At 60.5% G+C, this 17,352-nt stretch overlaps 1 protein-coding gene across 19 annotated transcripts in view; it reads left to right on the top strand.

The window, feature by feature from the left end:
- Window positions 1–17,352, top strand: part of SNED1 (sushi, nidogen and EGF like domains 1) — a 75,173-nt gene that overhangs the window by 46,434 nt on the left and 11,387 nt on the right. For 8 of the 19 annotated variants that reach the window (XM_086374681.1, XM_086374630.1, XM_086374643.1 and 5 more), the window contains 12 exons: window positions 3,881–3,994; window positions 4,538–4,651; window positions 4,964–5,077; window positions 5,867–5,980; window positions 6,165–6,461; window positions 7,872–8,055; window positions 9,941–10,053; window positions 10,816–11,097; window positions 12,131–12,275; window positions 12,346–12,428; window positions 13,133–13,288; window positions 16,940–17,056. In XM_086374681.1, the coding sequence (XP_086230807.1) occupies window positions 3,881–3,994; window positions 4,538–4,651; window positions 4,964–5,077; window positions 5,867–5,980; window positions 6,165–6,461; window positions 7,872–8,055; window positions 9,941–10,053; window positions 10,816–11,097; window positions 12,131–12,275; window positions 12,346–12,428; window positions 13,133–13,288; window positions 16,940–17,056 (1,833 nt within the window). Of the gene's footprint in view, window positions 1–3,880; window positions 3,995–4,537; window positions 4,652–4,920; window positions 5,078–5,866; window positions 5,981–6,164; window positions 6,462–7,871; window positions 8,056–9,940; window positions 10,066–10,815; window positions 11,098–12,130; window positions 12,276–12,345; window positions 12,429–13,132; window positions 13,293–15,020; window positions 16,172–16,939; window positions 17,057–17,352 lie in introns of those variants that run through there. The other 11 variants (XR_015154474.1, XR_015154476.1, XR_015154475.1 and 8 more) reach the window with 8 other exon arrangements.

Here is a 17,352-nt window from a genome sequence, read left to right as displayed (position 1 = left end):
CCAACTAAAAGAGAAAAGTCATATAAGAATTTCAATGAATGTATAATAAGCATTTGACAAAATTCATACCTATTCAAGTAACAAATTCCTACCAAGTAAGAATTTTAAAAGCACTCCTTATCCAGATAAAAATATGATACACACACACCTTTCTAGTACCACATGGTATAATACAGGACTTATTGGAGGGAAAACTTATAAAAGAGAAATAGCAGAGCCCACAGAGCCCCCCAGGTGTTCATTAGCCCACAGGGAGATGTGCTTAGACCAGGCATAAGCTAGGCTGAACACACAATTCCACTGAACCTCACCAGTTACACGCCACATATTTAGAGGAATGAGGACAGGTTGCGTTAAGAGGGCTATGGGATTGCCCTGGCGGTCATGGTTAAGGCTCCGTGCTTCCACTGCAGAGGGCACAGGTTCAGGCCCTGGTCAAGGGAGTTCTGCCTGCTGCATGGTGAGGCCAAAAACAAAAAGGAGAGGAAGCTGTGGACCAGTGTTCCCTGACCCTCATTATACAGGAGGAGGATCTGGAACTGAAAAGCTGCTCTTCCGCCGAACTGACTCAGACGTGCCTAGCTACCAACGAGGAGGAAGGAAATTAGCTTCTGAGGCAGTTTTATGATGGGTCTCATCTAACCTAGAATAGACATTATCCTAAGTGGAGAAACATTCCCCTTAAAATTCAGAACAAAATAAGGGTGCCCATTATCACCAAGTCTAGTCAACAGTACATTGTCAGTAATAGCCTATGCAATAAAGTAAGAAGAAGAAAGCAAAGTCATGAAAACACTAAAGGACGGAGGAGAAACATCAGTGTTTACAGCCAATACGGTTGTCTCTCAACCAAAAGAAAACTCTATAAATGATAGGAAATGTAATATGTTTGGTGAATATAGGTTATAACAAAATCCATTGCATTTTTATGAATCAACAATAAATGATTAAATGACATATTTTTTATAATTAATTATAAAAAAGACATGTGCAGATGAAACCAAAAACTGATTCCTTGAAAGGATCAATAAAAATAATAAGCCTCTAGCTAGACTGATCAAGGGAAAAAATAAAAATTAGCAATATCAAAATAAAAAGAGATATCACTTAAGACTATACGAGCATTTAAAGGGCAAGGAGATACTGGGAACAACTTCAGGCCAATATATCTCACAATGTAGAACAAGTGAAGAAAGATGCTAATGATACAACTGACACCAGAATAAGTGGAGAATATGAAGAGCCTCGTGTCTATTACGGAGATTTAACTCATGGCTAAAAACCTCCCTGCAAAGTAAACGGCAGGACCAGACGCTTCTCTGAGTTCTGTCAAACCCTTCAGAAGGAATAACAGCACCATCCACACGGCTCTTTCAGAGAGTGTAGGAGGAAGGGATCCTCTTCAGCTCATCTCACGAGGCCAATATCGCCTTTGTGCCGAAACCAGAGACGCTGCACAAATGAAGGTACAGGCCAACAACATTCTTCATGTGCAAAGCACAGAATCCTAACAAGACGTTACTAAGATCCAACCCAGTATTACATCAGAAGGCTAATACAGCCTGACCTAGAGGGATTTATGTCAAGAACAGTTTAACCTTTGAAAATCAGTAAATCTAATTCACCATAGTAGAAAATAAAGGAGAAAACCATATGATTGTCTTAATAGATGCAGAAAAAGTCATTTGACAAAATTCAACTATTATTTTTAAAATTCTTAACAAACTAAAGAGTAGAAGGAAATTTATTTAACCCGATCAAAGGGCATCCATGAAAAAGATCAACAGCTAACAAAGTGCTTACGGGTGAAAGAGTCCCTGCCGTCATCAGCAGACAGGCAAAGGTGTCCGTTCACCAGGGCCTTCCGCCACTGTCCTGGAGATCCTAGGCCACACAGAGGCGAGAAAAGGAAGACAGCACGTCTATCGGGCAAGTAGTAAAGATGACACGATCGTGCACACAGAAAATCCTAAGAAATTCTACAATAGAAGCAACAGAACTAATAAGTGAATTCAAGCAGGTTACAGGATACAGGGTCAATACACAGAAACAATTATATTTTCATACTGTAGCAGGGGAGACTTGGAAAGTGAAATGGAACAATGCTATATACAATAGCATCAAAATGATAATTTTTATATATATGAAATGAATTATAGACATAAGTGTAAAAGTTAAAACTATAAACTTCTGTAAGAAAACAGAGAAAATCTTCTTGACAACTGGAATAAAATGGTTAGGTACTCAGAAAATATTACATTGTTTCTCCACTTCTCACCATACCCAACAATTAGTTCCAGATGTATTAAGGACTTAAATGCGTTTTTTTTTTTGACTATGTAGTTTTGTGTAGGAAATGTAGGTTAACTATCTTTTTGGCCTTAAGGCAGGGAAAGATTCCACAAAAACAACTAAATATAAAAGGAAAAAATGGACAAGATGACTAGTTAAAAATTAGGAAGTTAAATTCCTTGGCCTTAAGAAAGTTGGGCTTCCCTTGTGGCTCATATGGTAAAGAATCTGTCTTCAATACGGGAGACCTGGGTTCGATCCCTGGGTTGGGAAGATCCCCTTGAGAAGGGGAAGGCTACCCACTCCAGTATTCTGGCCTGGAGAATTCCATGGGCTGTAGAATCCATGGTGTCACAAAGAGTCAGACGTGACTAAGTGACTTTCACTTATGTATGTATGTTATCTACACATATATGTATATACACATACATGTTATGTATAGTGTCTATGTATACACACACATAAACGTATAGAATCAACCCAACAGGTAAGACACATAAGTAGGAGTGTCACAGTAGAAAACAACATTCCCTCTGTCAGTGAAGTGCGAAATGCTAATCAGCAGTACAGTGAGACACATTCAGTTGGCAAAACTTCTGAAGTCTAAAAGCCCATACTGGTGAGAATGTGGACAGACAGGGTTTGTTCTAAACTGCTGGAGGGCGTGTAAACGGGTACAAGCACTCTGAGGGCAGTTTAGTCGTTTGTCGAGCTGACCCCCTTCATATAAACTGTGTCCTAGCAACTGTACGGCTTGATAATTGTAAATTGAGGGAAAACTCTACACCAGGAGATGTGAAAGACACAGAAGCTTTGTTTCAACAGCAAGAAATCTAAACCCAACCCCAAAGCCTACCAAACAAGAGAGAGAAAATATGGTATAATCACCCTGAGGAATATTACACAGCAATGAAGAGAACCACCCACAACATAGAAACATCTTATTAATATAACGTTGAGTGAGAAAAGAGTACGTTAACCACAATGTCCTATAAATAAAGTTCATAATAGCAAAATTGCCCAGCATATTGGTAAAAATTTAAAACTAAGGAGGCACAGAGGGGATAACCGTGGAAATTCAAGTCACAACAAGCGGGATGTGCGTGCGAGCAGATGAGCCGACACTCCTAGCCCCAGGTCAGGCGCCAGCCCTGGGGTCATTCTGTCAGTAGCTCTTATTTACTCACTTACACGTTAAGCATTAAGAGTAGACTGTTTTAAGCTGAACGTCGTTACTTCAGGAGCAAAACCCCCAGCTTTTAAAAACTCCACCGTGAATATTTCACAATGAAGGGCCAGCCCCCAAGCGTCTTGGGCTCATACACGACTGTTACACAATGGCGCGGTGCGGTCCTCAGGAGCAGCCCCAGCCCCTTCCCAGAGGTGCGTCTCTTCCCCTCCAGGGCCCTCCTCAGGTGCTGGCCTCTCCCGGCACCTGGGGTGTCGTAGACTTCTGTCCAGAGCCTCTTGTCAAAGCTCACGTGCATCCCTCTTAGTTCGGCTTCAAGTCATCCCTGCTAACAGCAGCAACACTGCTTTTTTCTTGGGGTCTCTCCTGGCGCCTGGCACCCGGGCTTTCCTCACTCAGAAATCGACGAGTGCCGATCCCAGCCGTGCCTGCATGGGGGCTCCTGCCAGGACCGCATCGCCGGGTACCTGTGCGTCTGCAGCCCAGGGCGTGAAGGCACCCACTGTGAGCGGGGTAAGACAGTCCCGGCCTTCCGTGGGCCAGCCGCTCCCGCTGAGCTCCAGCGCCCCAGCACGGTCCCCTTGCCCAGCCACTCCTCTCCCTGTGCTGGGGTCTGGCTGGGTGCTGCCTGCTCTCTCGGGCCCCTGCTGGCTCTGATGTCCACAGGGACGGCAGTTTATAGATACACTTGCCTCTCGTCCCCCGGAAGCACAGACTGCAGCTGACAACAGCTGACCATGACCCTCCTCCCTGCCTCCCGCAGACCCTGGCTGGTGGAGGGCGGGGGGAGGTGGGGATGAGGACCCAGGGCCAGAGAAGGTGGGGTGCAGGGGGCAGATTCCAGCCCTGTGTCTGAGCCAGAGTAGGGGGGAGGCTCCATGAAGCCTGCTCCCTCACTCCTGTGCAGGCCAGGTGGCCGGAGAACCTGGGTAGTGAAGGCAGCAGGGGCCCGACAGGCTCTGTGGGCAGAGTGAGGGCAGGGGAAGCTGAAGTCTGGGGCACAGGAGGCCCCGGGGCAGCGGCCATGCAGCCTCATGTCCGTGTCCCTCTCCTCAGAGACAGACAAATGCCAGGCACAGCCCTGCAGAAACGGAGGCACCTGCAGGGACCTCCCGGGGGCCTCTGTCTGCCAGTGCCCCCCCGGTTTCACTGGAGTCCACTGCGAGACAGGTAGGGGCTGCTCTCGGGCTCCCCGCGTGCTGGGCCCTCACCCACACTCGTGATACCCTGGACACCTGGGAACACCTGTTTCCAACAAGCACAGACGCTGGGCTGCTCAGAGCAGGGCGTGGGGACGGTGCCCGGGGACAGGCTTGTGGGGGGCGGGACCCCAGCAGGGAGGACAAGGGGAGGGCCAGGCCCCTGCCCGCCTCCGCCCCCAGCGACCTCGCCCCACCGTCCCTTCCCTTCCTCCCGCTGTCCTCTCCTCCCTCCCCCAGACACCCCCTTGCTGCCCTGGCCGACTCTCTGGGTGTTCTCCAGAGGTGGATGCCTGCGACTCCAGCCCCTGCCAGCACGGAGGCCGCTGTGAGAACGGTGGCGGGGCCTACCTGTGCGTCTGCCCAGAGGGCTTCTTCGGCTACCACTGTGAGACAGGTGGGGCTTGCCACTCCCCGCCCCCTGCACCCCCGTCCACCCGCTCCACGTCCAGCCACAGGCCATGCCGGCCCTGGAAGGGCCAAGCTCACGGCCGCCCCAGGGGCCTGGCGCTCCCAGCTCCTCATGGCGAGAGCCTCTCGCTCGTGAGCCTGTTTGGGCCCCTTGGGGACCGGGCAGGGGACAAGGCCTCCCCTGGCCATGGCCTGCAGTAGCCCCCACCCCGCCGCCTGCCACCCCGGCACCGTGTCTCCCTGCTGTGCGTCTCCCCAGGGCAGGTGGCCTGATCTGTGCTGTTTGAGTGTCCCCAAGTGCCCCTAAGCTGGGCCTGACCAGCACCGCTCAGATGTGCAGGGTGGACAGGTCCTGGGCTCCAGCCCGGCTGCAGGGCACAGGAGCCGGCCCAGCGACGAGCGTAGTGTGGACAGTTTGTGGCCAGAGTACCTCACCGGGGCGGGGGGCCCTGTGGGCCCTGGCTTGGAAGCCCGGGGCTGCGCCCCAGCCCTAGCAGACACAGGCTGCGGAAGGGCCGGTGTTCTCAGCTGCTGCCCAGGAGTGGTCACCTTGGCTTGGCTGGGGGTGGGCCAGCCTGGCCTCTCCGTGGGGGCCCTGGCAAGCCCTGCCCCTCCCCCAGAGAGTGTCCCCCATATCTGCTCCCCAAAGAGCCACCTGGGACTGCCCACATGCATCCCACAAACACACCAACACGGGACCAGCCCAGGGCCAGCATCGAGGGCCCGGGGGAAGGCGCCCGGCCAGACATCCACTCACTGCTGCCTCCCCCCGCAGTGAGTGACCCCTGCTTCTCCAGCCCCTGTGGAGGCCGTGGCTACTGCCTGGCCAGCAACGGGTCCCACAGCTGCACCTGTAAAGTGGGCTACACCGGCAGGGACTGTGACAAAGGTGAGGCGGCGAGGGCGCCAGCGTGGGGGCTCCGGTCCCGCCTGAGGGCTGCAGACACCCCGCGGGGCAGGACAGGGAGCCGAGCGTCCCCAGGCCCAAGGGCCAGACACCCGCCTGGGGGCCGGGACTTGCCCGGCCGACAGCTGACACCCCCCTTCCCTTGTTCTTGACCGAAACCCTGAAGAGCTCTTCCCACCAACGGCCCTCAAGGTGGAGCAAGTGGAAGAGAGTGGGGTCTCCATCTCCTGGCGCCCCCCCGAAGGCCCAGCTGCCAGGCAGCTGCTGGATGGCTATGCCGTCACCTACGTGTCCTCGGACGGCTCCTACCGCCGCACAGACTTCGTGGACCGGGGCCGCTCTGCGCACCAGCTCCGGGCCCTGGCACCCGGCAGGGCCTACAACGTCTCTGTCTTCTCGGTCAAGCGCAACGCCAACAACAAGAACGACATCAGCAGGCCCGTGGTGCTGCTTGCCCGCACGCGTGAGTGGCTCGGGCTGCCCGCCCCCCGAGGGCCCCGCCCTGGCGTGCCCCCAGCAGGGTGCCCGACCCAGCCGAGAGGGCCCCTCCTCTGGAGGAGAGGGACAGTGATGGGGGATGGAGGGGGCTGGGGACTGCAGGGGGGGCCCCTGAGAAGGGGCTGGGACTGCCGTGGGGTGAGGACGGAGCCTCCCCGCAGGCTGGAGCAGAGGCAGCCGTGGGGCAGCAGGGAGGCCATTTGGGTATGCTGCCCTGAAGGGAGCTGTGCGGAGCAGCTGGGCTCAGCTGGCTTGTCTGCTCCTGGGGCTGTGTGCGAGGGGGAACCCCGGAATACTTCCATGATGTGGGTTGGTGGGGGCTGGCCCTGGGAGTCAAGAGATGGGGAGGGCAGGCTGGAGGATGGAATGAGAGCTGGGCAGTGGCATGACCGCTGGGCATGTTGGGAGCCCCTTGAGGGTGGCTAGCAGGGCGGGGCAGGTGGGCACAAGTGGGAACAGGCTGGTGCGTACACAGGTGGGCACATATGGACAAGTGAGCATGGGCGGGCAGGTGAGCACAGGTGGGCAGGTGGGCACGGCCAGTCACGGGAGCAGGGCAAGCGAGGCAGGCATGGCCTGCCGGCCAGGTGAGCAGGAAGACGAGGGTCCTGGAGGAAGAGGGGAGCCCCTTCTCGGGTCCCTCGGAAGGAATGCGGCAGGCATCCTCCGCGGATGCCGACAGCCAGGACGCTGATGGCCAAGTGTGAGGAGGGACGAGGCCTCAGGGGGAGGGACAGCACACGGGGCCAGGAGGGTGGCTGCAGCATGTGACACAAGAGCCTCGGGGGCTGGGGACAGGCAGGGCCATCCTGAGCCCGGCTTTAGCAAGAAGCACTTTTGAGGCTGCTCGAGGTGGGCTCTGGAAGGAAGACAGCCTCCCCCGTGCCATCGGGGTAGGGGTGAGGCACCACTTCCTGCAGACCACGGCTCGGCACTCTGGGAGCTGGGGCACCCCCTCAACTCCCTCAGCCAGGGGTTCGTCCCCTTCCCTGGTGTCAGTGAGGCCTCTCCTGGCTTCTCCCTGGCAGGCCCCAGGAGCCCCCAGATGGTGCAGAGAGTCACTGTCAGAGCCACCAGCCAGCCAGGGAGCCAGGAAGGTCCCACCCTGCCCCCTGGCAGGCCAAGACCACGCAGGGCAGAGCCTGCAGCAGCCCCTCTGCAACGCCCCCGCCCTGAGGCAGTGGTCCAGGGCATGTCCACCTGCCCCTGGTCCCTGCTAGACTGAGGGGCGCCTTCAGCAAGCCCAGGCTGGACGGGCATCTCGAGGCCAGTCTGTACAGGTCCCCAGGGCCCTTCCTGAGCCCCGTCTCCAGCCCTGGCCCCACCCTCCAGGGGTGAGGAGGGGCCACACAGGCTGCTCACCCACTGTCCCCAGGACCCCGCCCCATCGAGGGCCTTGAGGTTGCCAACGTGACAGCCAGCGCCATTTCGGTGCGGTGGGCTCTGCACAGGATCCGCCACGCCACCGTCAGCAGCGTCCGCCTGTCCATCCGCCACCCTGAGGCCCAGGAGGAGCAGTCCACTGACGTGGACAGGAGTGTGGACAGGTTCACGTTCAGGTAAGAGCAAGGGTGCCCTCTCCCCCCGTCCCACCGGGCTCCTGCCACCCTCTCCCCTCCCAGCCCCTAGAGGAGCAGGGCCATGTGATCAGCCCCGGGCCTCACCGCTGCCTTGCCTCCTGCGGGCGCCACATGCCCAAGAGAGCAGGGACGCTCTGACTCTGTGGATGGCACCCCCTGCAGACAGAACAGAGAGGCCACTGGAGGCCAGCCCAGAGTCCCTCCAGGCCGAGTCACCAGAGTCCTTGGGAAGGGAGAAGGCAGGCACCCTTGGGCTGCCTGACATTTTTACTTTGTTCAAATATGTTCAAACCTTAAACTGGTGAAGGACAGGGCAGCCTGGCGTGCCACATGGGGTCCATGGGGTCGCAGAGTCAGACAAGACTTGAGCAGCTGAACTGAGCGGAACTGAAATTTCTTATGGATATTACATATTATATACCAACAAAACTACAAAGTTAAATACAAATGAACATCAGTCATTGAAAATGACTAATGACTGAAATAAGCATTTCAGCAGCATCACAGGGAAGCCTCAGACCCCTGGCCTAGGCCCCAAGCTCAGAGACGCTCCCAGACGGCGGCCCACGATGGACCCATGAGCCACCTTCTGAGCCAGGCAGGGAGGGTGGGCAGTGCTGGGGGCAGGGTGAGCAGGGAAGGCAGCAGCTGTGACGTCCCCACCAACTTCCTGAGCCTCTGACCGCAGCTGTGGAGGTGGGCTCAGGGACAGCTCTGCAGCGTCCAGCCTAGAGCAGCCATGGGCCGTGGCTGGGAGAGGGCTCTGGAAGGCGGGCGGGCAGGCCACCACACCGCCGCACCAGCACATGTCCCGTCTGCAGTCTCCTCTCCACCGTGTCTTCTGTGCTCTTCCGTCCAGCCGGATGGCCATCTGTGCTGGAGACCATGCCCCACCCCTTGTCTGTGAAGTGTGGCTGTGGCTCCTTCTGCCCACTCCCCAGGAACAGGGGGACAGAGAAACAAATGGGGTCCCAGGTGGGCACTCCTGTGTTGGGGTCCCCAAGGCCATCCCCACGTTCCCGAGGGGGTTCCCCAAGACTCAGCAGAGATTCAGGACAGAGAAAGGATACAAAGCGACATCAGTGAAAGGAAGAGGCGGGCGGGGACCAGTCACAGACCATGTGTGAGCTTCCACAGCCCCTCTCCACATAAGACAAGTCCCCCCCACATCCCCAACACACCCCATCCCCGCCACCAGCCAGCAGGTACTTTCCTGGGGAGCCACGTAGACATATATCATCCAGGGCTTTTACTGGGCAGGAGGGCGGGCAGAGTCACAGGCACCTGAGCCTGGAGAAAGTTCCAGAACCCCAGAGGAAGGGATGCTCAGCTGGCAGGAGCCTCACTGTGCAGACATTTAGGGGCAGGGAAACCCTCTCCTCCCCGAGGGCACTGGGTACCCTCCGAAGTTCCATCCCAGGGCCAGCTTCGTGGGCAGCCCTCCCGAGGGGCGGGCGGGCCGGCCTGTTAGCCCTTTCCCTTCAGTTGCCCTATGCTGGCCTCTGCTGTCTGAGCACCAGCTTCTGGCCACACCGCAGCCACCTGGGCCTGTGTCCTGTCCAGCGCTAGACAGACCAGGGAGGAGCCCCCTACCCCAGGGGCACCCAGCTCTCAGGCCCCAGTCTGGCCTCTGTGGGGGCTGCCTGGCCACCAGCCCTGGGACGACTCCCACCCAGGTCACACCAGGCAGGGGACGACCCCCACCAGCCCCAGGACAACCCCCGCCTGGGTCACACCAGCCAGGGGACGACCCCCACCCGTGTCACACCGGCCCCGGGACGCCCCCCGCCTGGGTCACACCGGCGGAGCGGTGGTCTGCGAGCAGAGCCACCCTGTTCCTCTCCCTGGCCTCCATTCCCCACAGGGCCTTGCTGCCAGGAAGGAGATACGCCATCTGGGTGACGGCCCTCAGCGGGCTCGGGGGGCAGGAGCGCCCCACGGAGAGCCTGGCCTCGGCCCCGGTGCACGTGTGGACCCGTGAGTAGAGGGGTGAGGGCTCAGCTCCCTTCCGGAAGCACCCCTAGCCCTGCGCTCGGCCTCTGAGTGGCCGCAGCCCCGGAAAGCTGCCCTGGGCATGTGCCCAGAGGCGCCTGGGAAGGTGACTGCAGGGGGCTGGGCAGGGCCCTGCCGGGATGACCTCCCTAGGCCGCCCTCACTGTGGGTGCTCCTGGGCCCCCGCCAGAGCAGGGTCACCGAACAAGGGCAGGAGGAGAAGACAGCGAGGATGGGCAGGCTGTCCACCCGGGCGAGGACACCCAGCCCTCACCGCCCCCCCGCCCCCCCAGCACACGGGCTGTCCAGGCACAGGAGGGGCAGTGAGCAGGGGTGGGGAGGGCAGAGCCTCGCCTGGTGGGACAGGCAGACAGCAAGGCTCAAGTCCTCACTCTGACCCTGGGTGTGGGGTCCCTGGCCCACCCTCTGCCCATCTAGCCCACTTCCTACCTACATCCCAGGAGAAGGTATGCATGGCCAAGCTCAGGGGATGGAAAATGCCATGCGGGAGGGCAACCTGATGGACTGAGCTTAGAGGGGGGAGCCTCACAGGGTGGCTACTGTTGCCGGCCCTGAGCAGCTGCCAACTTCCCTCCACCCGTCCTCACGGACACAGTGAGGTCTGTGACAACGCGGTCTGGCTTCCAGCAAGGCTTCAGCACTCTGAATCACATCTTTAGAGTGTGTCCTGGGCAGAAGACCCCACCAGCTCCCTTCACTCCCCTCCCCTGCTCCATGCTCATGCAGGGCCTCTGCCGCCAGCCAACCTGACCGCCGCCCGAGTCACGGCCACCTCTGCCCACGTGGTCTGGGATGCCCCCGCTCCGGGCGCCTCTCTGGAGGCCTACGTCATCAACGTGACCACCAGCCAGAGCACCAAGAGCCGCTACGTCCCCAACGGGAGGCTGGTGTCCTACACGGTGCGGGACCTGGCGCCTGGGCGGCGGTACCAGCTCTCAGTGACAGCTGTGCAGAGCACCGGGGGCGGCCAGCTGCACAGCGAGCCCGCCCACCTGTACATCATCACCTGTGAGTGTGCCCCGCCTAGGAGCCTCCCCCGGCCCAGCCGCGATGCTCCAGGCACGGACAGGCAGCCCGGGAACAGGGCTGTGCTGGCACAGTGCTGGCGTGCGAGCGCGGGGGGCGGTCCTGCTGAGCTGACCCAGCTGGGTCAGCGAGCTGGCATAAGCGTCTTGTGCCTCCCCTCATGCTGCCCACCCCAGTGGGCCCCAGACGGTGAGCAGTAAACACAGGCCTCGCCTGAAAACAGTTGCCCAGAGGAGGCAGTGGCAAGACCCACGAGGCTGGCAGCATGGAGGCGGGCCCAGGTAGCGGCCTGGCGGCCAGGCCTGACCCACAAGGAACTGCTGGACAGCACCCCAGGGAAGAGGGCAAGACAGCCAGGGTGGGGGCTGGGACAGGCAGGGAGGGAGTGCACGTGGACAGATGGAGGCAGGAGCAGCCGGGGAGAGGCCCAGGGCCACAGTGAGGACGCGGGTCTGCTCTCGGGCCTGCCCGCCCCACGGGGGTCTGCACAACCCCCTTACCTGTTCCAGATCACAAAACAGTCTGTCTGGACGGTGAGGTGCTGCAGGGAGGTGGGCAGCAGGCTGGGCTCCCTCGTCTCCCGACCCACCAGCCTGCCCTCGGGGCATGAAGCACACTTGCCCTGAGACACTGAGACCAGCTCAGCCCCAGACCCACCTGCCAGGCGGACAGGGGAGGGGGGCCCTCTGTGAGCTGGTAGGGAAGGGCATGCAGGTGAGAAGGGCACCAGCCCGGGGTTGGGGTGGGCGGCACCCACCCACAGAGGAGCTGCCCCTCTCCCGGGTGTGCGGGCTGTGGGCCTCAGCCCAGGTGAGTCTGGCGGGTTGCCAGGGCCTTGCCTCACCTGCAGGTGGAGAGCCTGGGTCAGGGCGAGGGCTGGAACCAGCGCCTGGACAAAACCCAGGCAGCAACCACAGCTCCTCCGTGGGCAGACGGGGGGTACCCCCTCTTCAGCCAGGCACAGAGGAGCCCCAGACCAGCCCACACGGCCACCCCCTCTTCTGCCCGCCCACAGCCCTGAGGGACAGCACCAACGGACGATGGCATCGTGATGGCCTCCCCCAGAGGGCACTGAGAACCCGCCCGGCCCCCGCACGCCTGCCCGAGCTGCGCCTGCTCAACGACCCCGGTGCCCCCGCGATGCCGACCCAGGTCCCCAGGTGCCTGCCTCAGCTGCTGCCCCCGAGACCCCGGCCCAGAGCCCCTGTTGACCCGTGCTGACTCTCGCAGGTTCTCAGAGCTCGTGGACGGCAGAGGACGAGTGAGAGCCAGGTTCAGCGGCTCACCCAGCAAGCGGGTCACTGTGAGATCACGTGAGTGGCCAGGCTGACCCGGGTGACCTCCTGTCCCCAGCTGGACAATGGACGAGGCCCCTAAAACCTGGGCTTTGAGACCACCCCCAGTGCCCAAAGTGTCCCCAGCAGGGACCCAAAGGGGTCAGAAGCCCAGGACTGCAGGGCCTGCGTGAAGGGACAGGCTGCCCGCAGGCACCAGAGGTGGCAAGAAACCTGTTAGGAGCGCGTCCGTGTGAGGACACCCCCACCGAGTGCTGCTGTGGGAGCGCAGGGCCCTTCGACTGGCGCATCAGCCTCACAGGCTCTAGAAGGGCTGAGCGCGTGGCCTGACTCGGGGCAGAGAAGATGGGGAGGAGGCGCTGTGGCCCCTAGGGAGGGGGAGGCGCAGGGAGAGGGGAGCAGGACGTGACTGAGGGGGAGACGGCGCCTCAGCCAGGGGCTCAGCGTGAGGCAGCACGCTCAGCTCTCTTGGGCCACGAGTAACCTTCACCCAGCATGCGTGCTGAGGACAGGCAGAACGGGCTGCGCTCTGCCCGGAGAAAAGCTGATGCTACCCGAGGCGGTGCCAAGACCCACTCGGACCCCGCCACACCAGGCCCTGCGGACGTCCCCATGCCCTGAGAGAGAGAAGCCCCTTTCCGGAAGGAAGGCGGCCCCAGGACGGGCCTGGCCGCCAGGCAGCGGCTTCGTGGTCAGCACTGTGGCGTCCTGATTTCTCCTAGAGCCCACAGCTCTGGTGCAGCTGGAGAACACGGACGCGGTCCCCACGCTGGCCAGCCTGGCCCTCCAGCTCCCCGAACGTGGCGGTGACAAGGATGTGGAGAGCAAGTCAGCAGGAGCGGAGTACAGGGCTGACCACCCTCAGGGGCCTGAGGACGGTAGGTGAGGAGGGGGCTGCCCACAGCGAGGAAATGGCCGAGCACCCACCTGCCAGGGGGCCCAACACGACACGCAGGGGGACGGGGCCGGGCCTGGGCGCTGCAGCCGCCCGGACGCTGGGTGCTCCCTGCAGAGACGCCCCTCTCCCCCAGAGGTGTGTGTGGGGCAGACAGCAGGAGGCAAGAGGGTAGCCACGGGGCGGGCTCTAGCTGGAGCGCCACCAGGAGGCGGCCGCTACTGCACTTGGCGAGCAGGCCCTGTCCCCTGGCACACATGCTCACAGGGCACCTCCCCGCTGGGCAGCGCCAACAGGCTGCGTTCCTTCCACACACCCAGACCCCCGCTCTGCCTCTCCTCCGACTCTGACCATCGGGGCCGTGTCCCTCTGGGGACAGCTTAGGGGCGTGGCCCTTTCTCCTGGCCACACCACAGGCCCAGACTGGGCTCGCCCATCAGCCAGCACTCTGAGAAGGCAGAGAAGGGGCACACCCAGGCACCTGTGCCAGAGGGCACTTGCCAGTGGAGGCTCCCGGCCCCACAGTCCAGCACTCACCGGATGAGGCCTGGGTGAGGCAGTGAGAGGCGGTCTGTGGCTCAGATGCAGAGGGAAGACACTCGTGTGGCTGTGTGTTTTGTAAGTGAAAACATTTTGCCCAAGGGTTTCCATTGTGTCAGCCCTTTTAAATATTAGATGCTTCATTTCACAAAACTCAGACACCAGAGGGGCATGGAATGGCCTCTCCTGGGTCCCCCGGAGGAGAGACCAGGGGTGCTCCAGGCTGGCCCCGGATGCAACCGGCACCTGCAGCGTTTGCGAACGTGGAGGACGAAGCCTTAAGGGTGTGAGATGGTTGCAGTGGCAGCACAGGAGCTCTGCAGAGGCCTCCAGGGGGCAGAACCAGTCCTGGCCTCTGGCTCCCTGGTGGCTCAGACAGTGAAGAATCTGCCTGCAATGCAGGAGACCTGGGTTTGATCCCTGGGATGGGAAGACCCTCTGGAGAAGGGACTGGCAACCCACTCCAGTACTCTTGCCTGGGAAATCCCATGGACAGAGGAGCCTGGTGGGCTACAGTCCATGGGGTCGCAAAGAGACAGACAGGACTGAGCGAGTCACACTTTGGCTCCGTCAGGCTCACGATCAGACGAGGACAGCCCCTCCTCAGTGAGTCTGGTTAGTTAGCTTTTGCTAAAGTAACGGCCGTCAGCCCAGGCACCCACCTATTAGCCAGAGCCCAAGCAGTGAGCGGCCTCCTGCCACCGTCCTCCTGGGAACCCGCGAGCCCCGCTCTGTGCTGCTGTCCGCTGCTCCACCAGAGGCCAGGTGGCAGGGAAGGGCGGGGTCTCTGCCCGCATGGTGCCTGAGCACAGCGGGCTCTCCTCGGCGTTGGCGTCTCGCACGCCTCCGGCGCATGCGCCCTCTCCGCCCAGTGCCTGGCCCCCAGGAGCTCACTCCAAGGGATCCAGGGCCGCCTGCTGCTGTCAGCAGTGCGGCTCTCTGCCCTGCCCACAGCTCCTGCTTTGGGATGTGGAGGCGCCCACGTGAAGAGAGCCTGAGCTGTCTTCTGAGTGGGCCACCAGGCTGGCCTCCTTCCAGCAGTGGGCAGTGTGCAGGGTTGGCCGGGTTTCGGGATCCTGCCAGCAGGACGGCTGTGAGCGCACGCTGGGCCCTGGTGGGTCTCTCCAGGGCCGGCGCGGTCAGCGGCTCACCGTGGCCCCTCCTCTGTCCCACAGCCTGTCTGCCCTGGGCCTCTCTGTAGAAGGCTTGCTGTCCCGTGGGGCCATCTGGGCACTGCCTGTCAGGGCCTGGGCTGTTCCTGGCGCTCTCAGCTTGCCAAGGTCCACGTGGAACTTTACACGGAATTTTCCAAGCTCCCGAGGCCCTCTGGGCCTGAAACACACACTCGACAGTTTCCCTGGGTGCAGGACTCGGGGCTCAGTCCCTCTCGGTTCTTCATCCATCAGTCCACAGTTGTCTGCCCTGCCACTGCGATCAGCTGTGTTCTTACTTCCTTCTAGACTGACCTGCCCCTTCTCTCTGGAAGCTGTCAGACTTCATTTTCTCAAGGAAAGGATGCCCAAGGGCACAGCTAACGCCCCTGTTTGGCATCTGCTCACCAAGCAGATCTCCGGGTCAGGGCCCCTCCTGGAGGAGTCCCAAGATGGCAACCTGCCGTTCTGGGAACGTGGAGTGAATGTGGGGGCTGGCTGGTGTTCCTGTTTCCCTCTTCTCACCCAGGACAGCTTCTGGACTACGCGGGTCACATCCCCCGGGAGCCACCTCCGTCCCACACACGGGTGGCCTGCGGGCAGGACCTGAGCCTCCCGACCCCGTGATTTGTCCCCCGTACGGGAGCCCACTGCCCCACCGCAGGGCACAGCCGCATCCTCGTCCCCAGCCTGTTCAAAACAGGCTTCAGTTTATTTACTGTAGTGTGTGTGAGATGATGAACTCGGGATTCAGTAGACCGAGGCCACAGAAGGCGGGGCCCTGGTGAAAGCCCCTCTGCTGCACACAACCCCAGGTCCAGGGTCCCAGGCACGGCACAAGCGTCGGCCAGCCTGAGAAGAAAGCACGTGGTAAAGGCGGCACCTGGACTCGACGGCACAGCACGACCGCTGGACTCTAGAGCAGCGCCGCGCTCCCACGGGAACCCTCAGTCTTCGTGTCCTAGATGCTTGCTGACGCGTTTACAGGTGGAATGGTTTCTGCAAACTGCTTTGAAGTTAATGCTTCAACTAAAGAAAGCAGATGGAAAGCCAGAAACGGGAAGCCAGCCGGGCAGATGCTCCTAACTGAAACCGAGTGGCGGCTTGCGGGGTTCTTCATGCCCTAAACTGTTAAGCTTTGCCTTTTTCACAATAAAAGGCATCTTCAACCCTCAGCTCCCTTTAGCGAACCAGGAAACACAAAAGAACGTGGAAAGCTGGAGGGCAGAAAGGGGCGAAGGAAAGTGAAGTAGACCCGAGGAGGAAGGGGAGCAGCTGACAGAACCCAGGAGGCCACGGAGGGGTGGAGTGGGGGGCGGTGGAGTCTGCCCAGGCGGCACCTCACAGGGAGGCTGCCAGGGGGACGGCGGGGGAGCGGCTGGATCGGACGGTGGACGCTGACGGGGCAAGGCCAGCTCTGCCCCTCCCTGGCAGCGCCACTGCCTGGCCTGCTTGCAGCTCCCACCGTGCCGTGCCATGCCGTCAGGAGGCAGGCAGTGGCCGCGGCACAGAGGCTGCCTGGTCAGGGCTTGGGGACAGGCACTGGAAAACGAGGAGGGCTCTCGAGGGTTGGCCTCTGCATTCCAAGCAGAAGAGCCCCATGCACAGGGCAAACTCAGCGGAAACGTGGGGCGCGGGGCACAGACCAGCAGGGGGCAGAAGGCTCTCTGGAACCGAGCAGAGCCCAGCCATGACAGGAGCCGTGGGCCCAGGCTCCTCCGCCGTGCGACGGCTCGGCACTGAGGCCAGAGGAACCGCTCCACCCTGCCTCCTCCGCTCCCCGGGCTTAGGGGCTCAGGGTGGGCACACAGGCCACCCTCTCCCCTCGGCACTCTGACCACCCCTTGGGCCCACTGCTGTTGGGGACAGCAGGAGGCAGCAACGGTGATGCTTCCTGGCCCTCCTGTGGGGCCCGAAGCTAACAGCTCATGACCCATTTGCAGACGCCCCTGGGAACTGCTCAGAAAACCCCTGTCAGAACGGAGGCACCTGCGTGCCCGGTGAGGATGCCCACAGCTGTGACTGCAGCCCAGGGTTCAAAGGCAGACACTGTGAGCTCGGTGAGTTTGGAACCACTCCCCCTTGCCTGTTGGGGCCACCAGGGCCTGGCCTTAAGATGCCTGTCACAGTAGGCTCGGACAGGGGCCCGGTCACGGCACCCAGACCTCCAAGTGCACGGGCAGGGAGGCTGGCAGGCAAGTGAGCCTCCAGGCTGCCCACTGCCCAGATAACAGGGGGCTCTGGGGACAGTTACTCCGCAGGGACAGGAGGTGGTGGGGGGGAAGAGGGCCCTGCCGCCCTCAGGGCCTGGCCTTGACTTCCGGGACCACGACGAGAGGCAGATGGACAGAAGTTC

This window comes from Bos grunniens, chromosome 3 (assembly GCF_055505025.1).
Source record: "Bos grunniens cultivar Pamir isolate PY7600 chromosome 3, Bosgru_T2T1.0, whole genome shotgun sequence".
NCBI lineage: Eukaryota > Metazoa > Chordata > Mammalia > Artiodactyla > Bovidae > Bos > Bos grunniens.
Note: the sequence above shows the minus strand (reverse complement) of the source record. Positions and strands in the feature narration are given on the sequence as shown.